At 44.1% G+C, this 17,468-nt stretch overlaps 1 protein-coding gene and 1 pseudogene across 1 annotated transcript in view; one reads left to right on the forward strand and one right to left on the reverse strand.

Annotated features, from left to right (window-relative positions):
- Phf2 (PHD finger protein 2) overlaps positions 1-10,832 on the reverse strand; it is a 46,430-nt gene extending 35,598 nt beyond the window's left edge. The window contains exons 1-2 of the mRNA XM_033756469.1: positions 10,747-10,832; positions 8,062-8,176 (exon numbers count right to left, since the gene is read on the reverse strand). Of these exons, the coding sequence (XP_033612360.1) occupies positions 8,062-8,135 (74 nt within the window). The 5' untranslated portion in view covers positions 8,136-8,176; positions 10,747-10,832. The remainder of the gene's footprint in view (positions 1-8,061; positions 8,177-10,746) is intronic.
- A 548-nt stretch (positions 10,833-11,380) lies between these two features.
- On the forward strand, positions 11,381-12,525 carry LOC104850598 (annotated as a pseudogene).
- Positions 12,526-17,468: the final 4,943 nt, after the last annotated feature.

Consider the following 17,468-nt stretch of genomic DNA (forward strand, 5'->3'; position numbering starts at 1 on the left):
CAAAGCAAAGAAGTGTAAGACCTCTACAGTGAAAGCTACAGTATGCTAAAAAATTAAAAAGGACAATATTCCCTGTTCCTGGATAGTCAGAATGAACATTCTCAAAATAGCCATAATTCCAAAATTGATATACAGATTTAACACCTTCCCAACCAAAATATCAATAAACATTCCTCAGAGAACTAGAAAAAATAATCCTATAATTCATATGGAACCAGAAGAGACTCACTAATAAAAGCAATCCTAGGCAACAAGAGCAAACCAGGAGCCATCATAATCCCATAATTTCAAGTTATACTACAAAGCTACAGTGATTAAGACAGCATGGTATTGGCAAAAATACAGACATGTGGATCAACAGGACAGAACAGAAGATGCAGAAACTACTACAGGCACATTTAGCTATTTTTTCTTCAATAAAGGGACCAGAAACATACACTGGAGAAAAGATAGCCTCTTTACCAAATGGTGTTGAAAAATTGGCTATCCACATGCAGAAGATTGTATCTAGACCCATATCTCTCACTGTGTACTAAACTAAAATCAAACTAGGCCCAATATCCAAATTTTAAAACAGAAACAATCTACTGAAAGATAAAACAGGTTAAAACTCTTGAATACATAAGTGTAGGCAAGGACTTTCTGAACAAAACTCAAATAGTACCAAGAATCAAGAAATGGGACCATATTATATTAAAAACCTTCTGCACTGCAAAGGAAACAACCAACAGAATGAAAAGACAACCTACAGAATGGGAAAAATTTTTGTCAACTATTCTTTGGATAGAAGACAAATATTTAGAAAATATAAAAAAACTCAAAAAAATTAGATCCCCCAAATAAAAGACTCAAAAATGGGCAAGTGAAATAAATAGACACTTTCTGGGAGAAGTACAGATGACCAAGAAATACATGAAAAAAATGTTCAACATCTCTGGCCATTGGAGAAATGCAAATTAAAACAACACTTAGATTCTACTTTACAGTACTCTAGAAAGAATGACTATCATCAATTAATAACAAATGCTGACAAGGCTGCAGGGGAAAAAAGAACCCTTCTAAATTGCGGGTAGGAATGTAAACTAGAATAATCATTATGGAAATCACTATGAAGATTCCTCAAAAAATTAAAACTAGAAATTCCATTTGACTCAGCTATCCTTCTTTTCTTAAAGACATCATATTACAGTGATGCATACATTCCCACGATTCTAGCAGCACAACTCATAGTAGCTAAATTCTGGAAGCATCCTATATGCCCCTTAGCAGATGAATGGATAAAGAAAATGTGGCATTTATACACAATGGGGTAGTATTCTGCTATAAAGAATTGAGGTCTACAGGGAGAGTGAAGAAAGAGACTTTAACAAAGAGCAGGGAGGTGCCGGGGATTTAGCTCAGTGGTGCTACCTCATAAGCACAAAGTCCTGAGTTTGATCCCTGGTACAAAAAAAAAAAGTAAGGGTAAAACAAAGAGGAAGGAAGTAATAAGCAGCGCTCTCTCCTAGAGCCTGGGCTCTTTATGAGGGAACAGTGGGCCAAAACTACAGATGCACAATGACTACTGACAACTACAGAGGCCTCCACAGAGAGACACATCAGTGGAACAGAGTAATAGATGAACTGGACTGCAGCAGCTGGTGAGTTATCCAGATTCAGACCTCACCCAGGCAAGGGTGACTGGGTGGTAGCCATCTTGGAGAGGAGTCAACTGAGCTTGGAGCCAGAATAGCTGTGGGCAGACTTCATCTAGTGGCTTCCAGGGCCACTGTGCAGATATCAAGTTCAAGTCAGCAGGAGGTCAGGGAGCAGAGTTCAAGCCAGCAGGAGACACACAGACTGTTATAGGCTCAAAAACTTCAATCCCAGTCTCACATCCAGAAACTGGCCTGAACTTCAGAAGTACTAAAGGGGCAGGATGGCTAGGAGTATCCATACCACCGTGAAGCTGCAGCTAGCTTGCTGGGATTAATAAATTAGACTCTGGATTCTGAATGCCAACACTGCCTAACAGTGAGAGCAGAGATACACCTTGAACTGGGCATTTTGGGTTTTTCTTTTTATTTTTTTTTCTTTCTTTTTTTCCTTATTTCTAGTTCTTGTTATATTTTGTTTTATTTTTTCTTGATTGAACACAGTTTCTAGTTTTTTGTTGTTGTTCTGTTCTGGTTTTTATTTTTTATTTTTCTTTCCTTTTCTCCTTCCCACCTGTCATCTTCTCCAATTTTCTAAAGTTTTCCTCCAGCCTTGCTTCTGACCTCTTCCTCTTTTTCTATTTCTGTTTTTAGCCCCCAACCCCTTTTAAATCTTCTCCCCTAGGGATAAAAAAGACATATTAAGGCCTATGATTTGCCATTTTCTACACTGTATTTGATGTTATTATTACTATTGACTGTACTACTTGTTAGCCAAGGTGACATAATTGTGCTGATCAGTAGTGCCTCCTGGTGTACCAAGACTGGGACTGCCTACGGGTCTTTAAAAAAAAAAACCTACAGGATGGTGCCAAAGAACGGGCAGCTGGGCCAAGTAGGCAGAAACCTCTCATCCTCAATAAATTGAAGAGGTAGGATCCTGCAACAGACTTAAAACCTAAAAGCCAGCTACATCAGAAAGGTGTGTCTGAGTAGTTATTTCCTAAGGGTTCTGAATACTAGCAATAAAGTTACTAGCCATAAGCAATTTACAAGCATCAACTCAGGAATCAAACTTAAAAAAAAAAAAGCTAGAAAATGAGAAGACACTTAAAAAAGATGCAACCCCCATAGACTTTCAGGTCACCAAAGGCAAGCCGAGGGGGAAATGAAGTGAAACAATCCAAAAAGCCACCCACCTGGATTCTTTGAAGTGGTAACAACAGAAGTAACAAAGCAGATGAATGAGGCTCTAGAAAAAAAAAAGCAAAGCAGAAATAATTTCCCAGATAACTACAGAGATGATGACCAGAGTGAAAGGTATGGATGAAAAAAATAAAGGAGCTCAGGATCATGATGGAAGCCATGAACACCCAGCATAGGAAAGAAATAGAATCCATGCATCAGATTCAAACATATATCCAGGAGATTGAAAACTCCACTGAAAGTGTATGCAGCAGAATGGGCCAATGTGAGGAAAGAATATCAGATATAAAGAGAGATTTCCTAAAAATAACAAGGAAACACGTGAAATCAATCCAGCAGCATATAAGATTGATCAGAGTCAATGAAAAAGCAGAAGAGCACAAATGACATAAAGAACCTGTTATCAGAAGTAATGGCAGAAAGCTTCCCAAATAGGGAAAAAGAATTTGACATACATATAAGTGAGGCACATAGAATTCCAATTAGTCATGACCAAAAAAAAAAAACTTCTCCAAGGCATTAGTTAAGATTCCAGAAATTCAACACAGGGCCAGGGATTCAGCTCAGTGGTTCCGCCACCTGCCTCACAAGCACAAGGACCTGAGTTCAATCCCCAGTACCAGAAAAAAGAAAATCATTAACAGAAATTCAACACAAGGACAGAATATTAAAAGCTGTTAGAGCCAGGCATGGTGGCGCACACCTTTAATCCCAGCACTCAGGAGGCTGAGGCAGGAGGATCGCTGTGAGTTCGAGACCAGCCTGGGCTACATAATGAGCTCCAGGTCAGTCTCAACTACATAGTGAGACCCTGTCTCAAAAAAAAATAAAGAGAGACAGAGAGAGAGAGAGAGAGAGAGAGAGAGAGAGAGAAAGGAAAAGCAAAGCAAAGCTGTTAGAGAAAAGAAACACATCACCTATAAAGGCAAGCTCATCAGAATCCCAGCAGACTCTGCAATACAAACTCTCAAGTCAAGGAGAGATTGGAGTGAAGTATTTCAAGCCCTAACAGAAAACAACCTCCAACCAGACTCAAGTACCCTGCAAAACTGTCCTTCAAAATTAATGGAGAAATATACTTCCGTAACAAGGCACCTAAAGAAATTCATGACCACCAAACGAGCACTCCAAAGTGTTCCCAAGGATATTCTAGAAAGAGACAATAAGGATTACAACTCCATGAACCCTCAAAGAATGAATCTACCAGGGAAGGCAAGAAATTAAACAGAAAAGGAAAGAAGGAGGCCAATAGCAGGAAAATAACATGACAGAGACAGACAATATGTATCAGTTATAACCTTCAATGTTAATGGTCTCAAGTCATCAATCAAAAGAAACAAATTGGCAGAATGGATCAAGAAGCAAAATCCATGGGTCACGGATTTAGCTTAGTGGCTCTGCCACCTGCCTTGCAAGCGCAAGGACCTGAGTTAGATCCCTGGTACAAAAAAAAAAAAAAAAAAGAAGCAGCAAGATCCAATAATATACTTCATACAAGAAACACATTTAATTGAAAAGTTCACAGACTGAAATTCAAGGGATGGAAAACAATATTCCCTGAAACAGGAAACCAGAAAAAAAGCAGGGGTAGTTATTCTATTTCCAAACAAAGTGGATTTCAAGCAAAGACTGATTAAGAGAGACAAAGAAAGTCACTACATCCTTGTAAAGGGAACGACCCACAGGAAGAGAAAATAATCCTAAATATATATGCATCAAATAGCAGTGCACCCAACTATATAAAACAAATATTAACAGACGTGAAAAGTCATATAAGCACTAATACAGTTGTAATGGGGACCTCAATACCCCACAGTCTCAAATAGACATATCAACTAGACAAAATATCAACAGTGAAATATTAGAATTGAACCAAACTTTTGAATAAATGGACAGTATATGTCTACAGAGTGTTCCACCTCACAACATCAGAATACACATTCTTCTCAACTGTACACGGGACTTTCTCCAAAATAGACCATATACTAGGCCATAGAACATGTTTAAGTAAATGCAAAGCAATTAAAATAATCTCATGCATATTATCAGACCATAGTGCAATGAAACTGGAAATCAATGACAAAGAAACCACAAGAACTTCATAAACACATGAATATTAAATAACACCCACCTGAACAACCAATGGGTCACAGATGAAATTAAAGAAGAAATAAGACAATTTCTACAGTTAAATGATAATGACAATACAACATATGGGAACTTATGGAATGCAATGAAAGTAGTCCAACAAGGGAAATTTACAGCAGTGAATTCTCATATCAGAAAAACAGAGCAAGCTCAAATACACAACCTAATGTTGAACCTCAAGCTTCTAAAATAAGAAAAGCAAGTCAAGCCCAAAGCCATTACAAGGAGGAAATGATATAAATCAATGCAGAAATTAATGTAATGAAGGCTAAGAGATACTTATGGATGGACATCAATACTCTACATAGAAGACCCTAAAAACTCCACCAAAAGATTTGTAGATTTGATAACCAAATTCAGTGGCACGGCTGGATACAAAGTCAACATTCAAAAGTCAATAGCCTTCCCATACATGAATAACAGACTCACAGAGAGAAAAATTAGAGAAACATCCTTTCACAATAGCATCCAAAAAAGAAAAAAAAGAAGAAGAAATACCTAGGAATCAATCGAACAAAGGAAGTAAATTATTTCTACATTGAAAATACTGTACTCTGAAAAAGGAGATTGAAAAGGATATCAGAAAAATGGAAAGATATCCCTTGTTCTTGGATAGGAAGAACCAATATAGTGAAAATGGCCACATTTTCAAAATTGTTATACAGATTCAAGGCAATGCCGATCAAAATCCCAAGAGCATATCTCACAGTATTAGAAAAAACAATCCTAAAATTCAGTTGGAACCAGAAGAGACCTAGAACAGCAAAGGCAATTCTGGGCAACAAAAGCAAAGCAAGGGGTATCATAATCCCTGACTTTAAATTATACTACAAAGCTACAGTGATAAAAACAGCATGGTACTGACAAAAGAACAGACCTGAGGATCAATGGAATGGACGAGAGGATGCAGAAACAACTCTAGATATACTCAACCACCTTATCTTTGACAAAGGAGCCAAACACCTTCACTGGAAGAAAGTCTCTTTAATGAATGGTACCACAAAGAAAGGCAAAGGGAGAGGGAGGGGAAGGAGAGAAGGGGCAGAGGAGAAAAGAGGACAGCAAAGGAGGGGAGGAGAGAAAAAAAAAAAGGGATAAATATGACCAAACAAGCACAAGCTGCACCATCAACAAAAATAGATAAATTGGACTGCACTGAAATTACTTTCCTATTTCAAAGAATAGTGTCAAGAAAGAGCAATCTACAAAATGAAAAAGTAACAATATTTGCAGATCACATATGTGATAAAGGATCTGTACCTAAATATATAAAGAACTTCTACAACTCCATAATAAAAAGCAAATAAAATTTAAAGTAGACAAAGGATCTCAATAGACATTTCTCCAAGGAGATCTACAGAGACACACAAGTACATGAAAAGCTACCCGACATCTTTGGTCGTGAGACCAATATCAAATACCATGAGATACTACTTTACATCCACTAGGCTGACAGAGTCAAAGGAAGAATGTGAAGACTCTGGGACCTTCATGTACTGCTGGCAGGAATGCAAAACAGTTCAGCAGTGCTAGAAGATAATCTGCCAGGTCTTCAAACAACTCAGCATGGAGTTACTATCCCACTCGGCAGTTCCACTCCTAAAAATGAAAAGCACATGGCTACACAAAAAATTTCACATGGAGGGCAGGGACTTAGCTCAGTGGCTCTGCCACCTGCCTCATAAGCACAATGACCTGAGTTCAATTCCCGGTACCAAAAAAAAAACCCAAAATACTTTCACATGGAATTTTAGACCAGAATAATTCATAGTAGCCAAAAAGTGGAAACAACCCACATGCCCATCACCTGATAAAAAGAAATGCAAGGCACCCAGAGAATATGGTCTGGCCATACAGTGGAATATTATTCAGCCATGAAAAAATGAAGTACTAACCCATGCTACAATATGGATGAACCTTGAACATTATTCTGAATAAAAGAAGTTAGTCACACGTTCTATAATTCTTTTTATATGAAATGTCCATAAAAAGATACTCTGTAGAGACAGGAAAGGAGATTAATGGCTGCTTAGCTGTGGGGTGTGGGGGTAGAAGATGGGAATAATAGATAAAGGGTATAAAGTTTCTTTTGGGGTGATAAAATGTTATAAAATTGACTGAATATGTACACATATGTGAACATACCAAAAACTACTGAACTGTGCAATTTAAATGGACAAAATTGTGGTATGTGAATTACATCTCAGGAAAAAAGGAAAACAGAAAGAAGTCAGAAGAGGAAAACACTTTATGCATAGAGGAGCAAGGACAAAAGTGACATTGAAGGGGCTGGGGATTTAGCTGAGTGGTTCCGCCACCTGCCTTGCAAGCATAAGGACCTGTGTTCAATCCCCAGTACCAAAAAAAAAAAAAGATTTACTTTAGGCCGGGCATGGTGGTGCACACCTGTAATCCCAGCACTCAGGAGGCTGAGGCAGGAGGATCGCTGTGAGTTTGAGACCAGCCTGAGCTACATAGTGAGTTCCAGGTCAATCTCATCTACATAGTGAGACCCTGTCTCAAAAAACAAACAACAAAAAAACAAAAAAACAAAACAAAAAAAAGCCACATTGAATTTCTCATCAGAAATCACACAAGAAAGATGAGAGTGGACAGACATTTAAAGTGCTAAAAGAAAAACCTACCACCTCAAAATTCACCATCCAGTGAAATTATCCTTCCAAAGTAAAGGAGAAAGAAAGATTTTGTCAGAAAAACAGCGCCTCGCAGTGCAGGGCAGCCTCTTGTGAGTGCCCTTTCTCACTGGGGTCACTTCCCGCCTCGGCCTCCTTACCTGGCCTCACACAGCCAAGGCGTGGGCAGCAGAGCTCTAAGGAGAGCTGAGGACCCCCTAGAGTGGCAGAGGGGCGTGCCCAGGTGGGGAGAGAGGCCTTCCACCAGGAGTACCCCTGCAGGCACCAACACTGTCCTCCGCGCCCTGCCCCTCACCCCGTGCTGGCAAAGGGCCGCAGGCGGGCACATCTCTGCCTCCCAGCAATACACAGATGGCCTGGCAGTGCCGGGTGGAGGGAGGAGCAGGCCTCAGGGAAGGGCTGGCCACCTGCGAGCCCACCTGGGGAAGGTCCGGCTCCGCAACTCCTTGATGAAGAGCTGGCTGCCATTCTGAACAGGCTTCACATCGGGCATCTGTCCGGGGCCGTGTTTGTGCCAGGTCCGTTTCTTCTTGACTGCGGAGGAGACCGGAGGTGAGAAGCACAGCCCCAGCCCACCTCTGGGCCCTCGCGCCCACCACCCTACAGGGGACCAGAAGGCAGGTGAGCAGGAAGCCGAGGCGGTAAGGACACAGCAAAATGTGAGACCTCCTGAGGACCTCACCTCACCACTCTAGCATCGCCTCACCTCACCAGTCAGACAGACACACAGACACACAGACGCACAGACACACACACACACACACACACACACACACACACACACACACACACATCACATGGACTGCATGCTGGTGCCCTGGCCCCAAAATCCACCTCCTGAAATCATCTGTCCCCAAAGTGATGACACTAAGAGGTTGGCCTTTAGAAGATGACAAGCCATGCAGGTGGGGCCCTCAGATAGAGACCCCAGAGAGCTCCCCTGCCCCTTTACACAGCAAGGAGGAGACCCTATGAACCAGCAGTGGGGTTCACACTAGACACCACATGCACCAGCACCTTGAATTTGAGCTTCTCAACCTCCAGTAGGGTGAGAAATAAATTTTCTTACGTAAGCCACCCAGTCTGTGGTATTTTATTACAGCAACCCAAAGGAACAAACTCACACCTGCACAAATATGAACACGCAAGTGTGCACACATGCACACACACGTATGTGACATGAACATCATTCCCAGAGGGTTGGCAGAAGGAGATGGGAAGGGGGCTCCTGCACCTGGGCTCCTAGGTGACCACTGGGCCTTTGCCCATACCGCCCCAGGCCAAGGGGCAGGATCTAGCTGAGGAAGGCACAAACACTTCCCACAGCAGGCATGCAGTCACCACTGGGTCGGGGGTGTTTCTGGGGATTGCTGAGGATGTTGAAACAATCAAACTATATGCTCACCAATGTGCACAACCTGCTCAGTCCTGTACCCTTGACACCCTACTCAGCCAGACTCACACAAAAGGCCCCAAGCAAGGACCCCTCAGAACACCGCTGAAGGCAAGAGGGGCCTGTCTGGGGTTTCCAGCTCTTCCTTCTCAATGAGTCTGGGCCTCTTCTCAAGTGGCACCACAAGCACTTGTGGCAGAACCACATCGAGCAGCGTCATCCCCAGCACCCCCCCAGCACCCTCTAGAGGAGGGAGCACACAGGTCCTATGTGGCTCTCCAGGAAATGCCTCCTGGGGTCTCCTGGCCCCACTCCCAGGCCTCATATTGCAGCCCAGGTCCAGGAACACCGGAATAATCCTTCCTATCTTTACTCTGCCTTGAAGCAGTCAGCAGAATGACCGCAGTTAGGTTGCCCTGATGCTTGCCCCAACTGCTGCACGCCCAGAGACAGGAAGGTGACTGAGGAGTTCTACAATGGCCCTAGGCAGACGCTCGGCCTCGAAGTCTCAGGAAGGGCCGCCAGCTGTCCCATCTTCACCTACCCACACATTTGGCAACGTTTACCAGGCGCGGATGTAACGGAGAGCAAGGGACGAATCTGAAACACGCAGCCCCCACTGCCATAGTGATAGATGCTAGCCAGGTCCCAAAGGGGCCAAGAGAGCACAGTGCCGTCCGCAGATGGGGGAGATCCCACCCCACCCAGTACCAGCCTCACCGGGAGCCAGGCCAGCTCCCAAGATGCCCCTCCACCCAGACTTGGCCCACAAGACAGGGGTGCTGGGGCTTCCTCCCATCGCCTGCACCCTCCCTCCCTCCCCGCACTGTCTCCGCAGGACTCAGCCCGTCTGTGAATGGCACCTGTGGCCCTTATGGGGCTGACACTGACTGGCAGTGGCTAGAGCCGGGCACGGTCCTGCTTACCCCTTCCCGATACTCCCTACTGACCCTCAGCTCCGCCAGCCCAGGACCCAGAGTGCAGGGTGTGATCAGCCAGGGCCATATCCATCCTGCAGCCTCTGTGAGCACCCATAACCCCAACACAGGCCGGAGGCCGGAGGCCACACTCACACACACACGTGTGGCTTCAGTCCAGTCTCTAGGCCATCTGCCCCCCGAACCCTTGCAGACCAGGCCTGCACCCCAGCTCAGCCTCCTTGGGGTTCAAAGCCTACTTGGATGAATCTACACAGAAGAGCTGAACCTGAGCCTCGAGGGCCCCCAGGCCTAGCTGCACCATGAGGGAAAACCAAAAGTGGGGAAGGGGGCCCCGGACACACAAAGAGTAGCAGTCAGGAAAAGCCAAGGCCCTCTCCCATTCCCTGAGGAGGAGGCAAGTGGGATAAGGCGGGCTGCTGCAGGAGGGATGGGCAAAGCCCCCATAAATGGACATGATCTGGGTTTACCTGCGGCAGGGCCAGGACTAGGCTGACTTCACTGCCGCTCGCCTGGGTGTCCAAGTCCACCACCTGACTCAGGCCGACCTGGCCACTGCAGCGCTGTGTGCACCTGACCGGGCCTCAGGGGGTCCGTGCTTTGCTGCCTCGGATGGCAGGAGCCTATCAGGAGGGGCTCAGTGAGGCCACAGGAGCATACGTCTGGCTGGAGGGACTCCCCAGGCGATGCCATCTGGCGCTACCACGGTCATGTCAGTCCCAGCAGCCCTCTGCACGGCCCGGGCAGGTGGTACGGTTGGCAGCGGTACTTACGGGTGGACTTCCCGTGGGTTTTCTCGCAGTTTGGACAGTGGTAAATGTCGATGTCTGGCGCCTCCTCCTCCTCCACCCCGACACAGCTGAAACAGGAGGAGACAAACCATTACTCAAGATGCATTCCACCCACCAAGCCCAAGGGAGGGTCCTTGCTCACCATCCGGATGGAATAGGGTTGGTGTAGGGACAGGGTCCTCGGGAGAGAGCACGCGGGAAGGGGAGGGGAGGGGAGGGGAGGGACTGCACACCCCAGCCCACACAGTGGTGGAAACGCCATTACCAGGTCCCATAAAACGACCCACACATCCAGCAGGCCTGCCTCAGTGAGGGCCATGTCCACCCTGTCTCTCCAGGGCCCGGGGAAAACAGGGATCTCAGAGTTGGGCCACCCTCGTTTCCCCTAGAGCATCCCGGGGGTCAGCTGGCAACACCCTGTGTGAGCCGTACCATGGCCATCTGCCCAGGTTGGCTTTAGCTGGCTCAGGGCAAAGCCCAGATACAACAGACCATACCCTCTTCCCTCCTTCTTTCCTAGAGTTCCTCCAGGACCTGAAAACCCACTCAGACACTCCTGCAGAGAACTGCCTGCTAAGCCGAAGCTGGCCTGGTCACAGGCCAACAGCTACTTAGCATGACGACAGTGAGTACCAAAACATTACCTAAAACATCAACAGGCTTCCAGAGAATCAAACCCAGTGAGATGGAAATGTGTTGCTCTATTCTGATGCCTTCTACTGTTTTGGTTAAAAGTGACAGAAGCACGGCCATCTGTACTGTGCAATAAATGAAAACCCAGCTGGTAAAGGGCAGGGCACCAGGGACCGGCAGCACCCACAAGAATAAAGTAGCCAAGGGATTGGAAAACGCTTCAACATTTTCTTTCTAGTGAGCAAAGAAGTATAAAGATGACCAGGAAATTTTTAAATGGGCAGCCCAGGAGAACAAGCTACCTGGCAGCCACCAGACATGCACTGAGCAGATGGCTTTTACTTAGGGTAAGCACTACAAAGCCACTAAAAATCAACCTCCTAGCTGGTCACGGTGGTGCACACCTATGATCCCAGTGCTCTGGGAGGCAGGGTCAGGATGGGAAATTGATAGGCCCCAAAAGGGCCAAGGCTTTAAAAAGGAAAGAACCCCCTAAAAAGGTTTTTGTGGGTGGATTGAGCCCAGATACTTCTGAAGAACAAATTAAAGAATATTTTGGAGCCTTTGGAAAGATTGAAAATATTGACCTTCCCATGGATACAAAAACAAATGAAAGGAGAGGATTTTGTTTTATCACAAACACAGATGAAGAGCTAGTCAAGACCGTTAGAAAGCACTTGATACCATCAGATTGTTTCTGGGAAGTGTGAAATCAAAGCTGCACAACCCAAAGAGGTATATGGGCGGCAGCAGCAACAACAAAGAGGAGGACGAGGGGCTGCAGCTGGTGGGCGAGGTGGTACCAGGGGTCGGGGAGGGGTCAGGACCAAAACTGGAAGCAAGGATTTAATAACTTATGATCAAGGATATGGAAGCTACAGTAGTGCCTATGGTGGTGATCAAAACTATACCGGCTATGGCGATATGGTTATTCTGGGTGTAACTATGGGAACCACGGATATGGACAGGGATATGCAGACTACAGAGGGCCACAGGGCACTTCCAGCAAGGCAGCTCGAGGGGGTGGCAATCACCAGAACAATTACCAGCCACACTAAAGAGGAAGACATCGGAGAAAACAGGAGATGCTGAAGAAGTCTTGCAGGAGGACAGTGAAGATTGGTCCTTTGCTACTCTAATGATTATTTTCTAAAGGCCTTTCTAATATACAACACAACTGTGTCCAACTATATAAAGCAGCAAGTTCGTTTTCTTTGTTTTTACTTTGTCCTTTGCTATGTGTTATGACTCAGTGTGCATTCATGTTTATATACAAATTTTATTTGTATGATTTCATGTTAAACTCCAAATACTTCCTTATGTGAAAAAAAAAAGATAGCAATATCTTAATTTGGTGCAATCCCTATCAAAATTTGAACACCTTCATACAGAGATTTCTTTAACTGAAATACGGAATAGTTTCTTTGGTGTGAAAAACTATAATAGTACACAGGATCCTAATGAGATAATTAATAATGTGAAACAGGAAGTAAAGGGCTAAAGGTGTAGGGAAAGTGGGAAGGGCAGGGGAAAGGTAATAAGGGAGAGGAAAAAATACGAGAAACTGAAAAAATGGAAATAAAGTGTATGTAAATGGGGAGGGGAGCAGGGGGTGAAGGGAGGGCAGGGACAAGGAGAAAAAATGAGAATCAAGACCTATTAGGTAAAGGTACAGAATCCCAATGATGAATGTAACTGTATTGTATACCTAGATTGTACCAATAAACTCAATAAAAAGAAAAAAAATTTGAACACCTTTGTTCACAAACCCAAGTAGCCAAAACAATCTTCAAAAAAAAAAAAGTTAAGAAGAGTTACATTTCCCAATTTTAAAACTGATGATAAAGCTATAGTAATACAAACAGTATGACATTGCCATGGATGGATATATATATCAACAAACTAGAATTGAGAACCCAGAAAGAAATTCATATATCAAAAGCCAATTCATTTTTGACAAAAATTGTAAGAATATCCAATGGGGAAAGAATCATCTCTTCAACAAATGACAGCCACATGCAATAGAATGAAGTTGAAAGTCTAACCTCAAACCATATACAAAAAAATAAGAATATAAGAATTAAAATTGTAAAACCCTTAGAATAAAACACAAAGGATATCCACATGACTTTGGATTTGGCAGTGAATTTCTAGATGTAACAACAAAAGCATGAGCAACAAAGGAAAAAAAAAAATGAGCCAGGCATGGTGGCACATGCCTGTAATCCCAGCACTCGGGAGACTAAGGCAGGAGGATCGCTGGGAGTTTGAGTCCAGCCTGGGCTACATAGTGAGTTCCAGGTCTGTCTCAACTATATAGTGAGACCCTGTCTCAAAAAAAAAAAAAAAAAGATTTCATCAAAATTAAAAATTTTTGTGAATCAAAGAACATCATCAACAGAATAAAAAGATAACTGACAAAATGAGAGAAAATATTTTCAACCATGTATCTGATAGGAGTCTAGCATCCAGAATATATAAAGAAGTCTTACAGTTCAGTAATGAAGACACAATCAAATTTTTAAATAGGCATATGACTCAAACAAACATTTCTCCAAATAAGATACATAAACAGCCAGCAATGATGCTCAATGTTCTTAGTTATTAGTTATCAAAACCACACCATGACACCACTTCACACTCACTAGGGTGACTGTCACTGTTTACAGGAAAATAAGTATTTGCAAGGATGGGGGAAATTGTAGACTTTTTACAATACCCTCAATGGAGAACATTTAAAGTGAGGTGATCACTATCATCTACAACATCATTACACCTTCATCGTCACTAACCTTAGCCAAGCACTCACTCTGGGACAGGCAGCATGCCAAGAATTCTGAATGCAGGTTTCTCCCCCTCAGTACCAGGAATCAAACTCAGTACCTTGAGCTTGCCAAGCAGGCACAACTCCACTGAGCTAACTTCCTGGTCCTTGAATGCAGCTTTTACAACAACCCATCCATTGAGGATTACTGTACCAAAACCAAAACCAAACCAAAACAAAACAAAACAAGTTGCCTCTATCTCAGAACAAAATCTGAAGTACAGTCAGATTGTTTAAATAGTCCAGCATAAGAAAGAAAGCCATCTAAAGTAGAATGTAAGGAGATGTTTGGCTGCTCTCAGGGTTTAAAATGACTTTTTAAAGAAACAAACAAATTGGAAAGGAAACTCAGAAAAAACACTGGTGGATTAAAATTATGGTTCAAATTATCCAAACAGAGTTTAAAGGGCACTGACAAGTGTCAACATTCTTCCTCTGTGGACTTTAGACTAAGCGGATCTACCCAGTTTAAAAAAAAAAAGCCAAAGCCACCATCAGAAAAGGGGTGAACAGACACGGTATGTGAGGCAGTCAGTCTTCAACATGGGCGGCAAGGGACAGAATGGACAGGTGGAAGTCCAGGGTGAGCTGACCTCAGCACTGCTTGCACCTCAATCTCTGCAGAAACCTGAGCCTCAGCCACATCCTAAGCCATAAAAGTGGGACCAGATGACAAGGGGGTCCAGGGAAGTCCCTCTGTTTCATTATAACCACTCTTCACAGTGCTAAGTCACCCTAACAGGAGAATCCATTGCACCTTTCCAGTCCTAGAGCTGGGACTGACTTGGTCTGTGGAAAGCCCCCAGATGCCCCAGCAAGCAACATATTTTCAACAGCCCAGGGCCCAGCTGCACCATGGAAGAGGTAAAGGGGTTTTCCAACTGGGCCTCCAAGGGTGAAAAGGGAACCACCCTGTCCAAAAGCCAAGATGGAGTTTAGGCTGCAAGCCAATCCATAAGGCCAGACTTTTAACACATTGTTATACTTCCCCATCAAAGAACTGGGTTCCACAGCTCTAGTTAGGAGGACAGTGTCCTGGCAGCACCCGCCATGGCTGCCCCTGGCTTGCCCCACAGCTCCCTGAACCCTCATTATAACTCCAGAAAACACACAGCATGATCCCACTTCACAGACTGGAAGTTGAGGCACGAGGCCATGTGATAGCCAACACTGTCCACAACAGAGTCAGTGGGCTGTGTATTCCCTGCCCCTCTGGAACAAAGGGCAGGGGACATGCAAGCCACAGGGCCCAATCCCCACATCCTCCACATCCTTCAGGTAAGCACCAGCTGCAGAAGGGCTGCCCAGGTAGCCAGACAGGTCAACTCCACTGCTTCCTTCTTCTACATAACCCACACTCCTGTTCATGCCAAACTGGACAGCTCAGGTGAAGGGAACAGTCTCACCTCAGCCAGAACGGCTACCTCAGTCAGTCAGCCATTCATTTGCTGCTTTGAGCAGTAAGCCCAGAGAGAAGAGGCTGCAGCAGATAGGTCCCTCTGCTTCTACTCCCAACAGACTCAGAACTGAGGGCCTTGGTGCCACCTCACTCTCACCCTGGGAGAGTCACACATGGCCTGGCCCAGATGCAGGCATGGTACCCACAGGGCTGGCCCAGGGGTGCCACAGAGGCTGCCTGCTCCTCCACCATGCTGAAGGAAACAGAGACCCAGGGGACCCAGAGGGCCTACTGCAGGCCTTGCCCTGAGTCACTGTTCCAACCCCTAGTTTCTGGGCCACTACCCCCAACAGCAGCCACATAAGGGTGAAAACCAATATGTTCCCAAACTAGAAGTGGGAACTGAGGGCTAGCATGTAATGCCCAGGGCCACCTAAGGACCTGAGGATCTGCTGTGTGAGTCCAGTCACACTGTGGTCACCACCATCCTCACAAGCAGGCCATTTGCTGACACTACTCTTTATTGTCCTAAAGTTAAAGCTTTCCAAATGCAACTAAGAAATTACAGTAGAACCTCGAGTTCCAACCCTCCTCACATACAACTTGAGTTATGATCGGAATTCATTTTAATTTACGACCAAAGTCTTGAGTTACAACACAAATGCTGGTCACTTGTGTGGTTGTAAATAAAGACTTGTGATGCCAGAAAAGCATATGTAAGTGTAAGTAAGCATCAGTCAGAGCCCAGATATACATGTTTGTGGACATGATTTCAGTCAGTACTATTTTTTTTGGTACTGGGGACTGAACTCAGGACATTGCACTTGTGAGGCAGGCAGCAGCACCACTGAGCTAAATCACTAGCCCCAGTCAGTGCTTTTTATAATTGATACAATTAGTGGTATCAAAATGGCCCTGAAAAAAACTAGAAAAGAAGCTAAGGAAGGAAAGAAAGGTAAAGAAAGCAACCATAATTGAAAAGAAGAAATAAATTGTAGAGAAATATGAGTGGGATTCATGTGACTGATCTCACTAGTATGTACAGCATGTCAAAACCACCATCTCAAAAATCTTACAGAGAAAAGGTTTGTATAAGGAAACTGGTGTCACTAAAGGTGTTACCTGTGTTACATGAAGTAGAAAGGCTATTATTAGTGTGGATAAACAAAAGGCAGATGGCAGGTTATAGCCTGAATCTAATTTGTGAAAAAGTTAGGGCATAAATGCAGATCTTGTAAAGGATAATCCATCAGTGAGTGATAATGGTGAAACATTTCATGCCAGTAAGAGGTGGTTTCACAATTTTAAAACAAGAACTGGGGTTCATAGTGTAACTAGGCATGGTGAAGCAGCCAGTGTTGATAAAAGGGCTGCTGAAAATTACATACACCACTTTGAAATGATGACACAGAGAAATGGTTTTTGCTCTCATCAAGTTTTCAACTGTAATGAAATGTGTTTTCTGGAAGAAAATGCCCAGGGGAACATATATTACCCAGGAAAAAAAGAAAATGCTAGGCCACAAACCTATGAAGGATAGGCTAAACTTATTGCTATGTGCCAATGTGAGTGGTAACCTCAAGACAAAGCCTCTCTTGGCTTATCATCCTGAGACCCCTAGAGTATTCAGAAAACACAGTCATGAAGAATAGGCTGGGGGTCATGTGGAGATCTAACACAAAAGCTTGGGTAACAAGAGTACTTTTTTTTGAGTAGAAGAAGGAGGCTTTCTGTCCCACTGTTAAGAAATAACTAGAGGATGGGGCTGGGGATGTAAGTCAGTGTTGCCACACCTGCCTGGTAAGCTCAAGGTCCTGAGTTTGATTCCCAGTACAAAAAAAAAAAAAA

The sequence above is a fragment of the Fukomys damarensis genome, unplaced genomic scaffold, assembly GCF_012274545.1.
Source record: "Fukomys damarensis isolate Sample0158 unplaced genomic scaffold, DMR_v1.0_HiC HiC_scaffold_27, whole genome shotgun sequence".
NCBI lineage: Eukaryota > Metazoa > Chordata > Mammalia > Rodentia > Bathyergidae > Fukomys > Fukomys damarensis.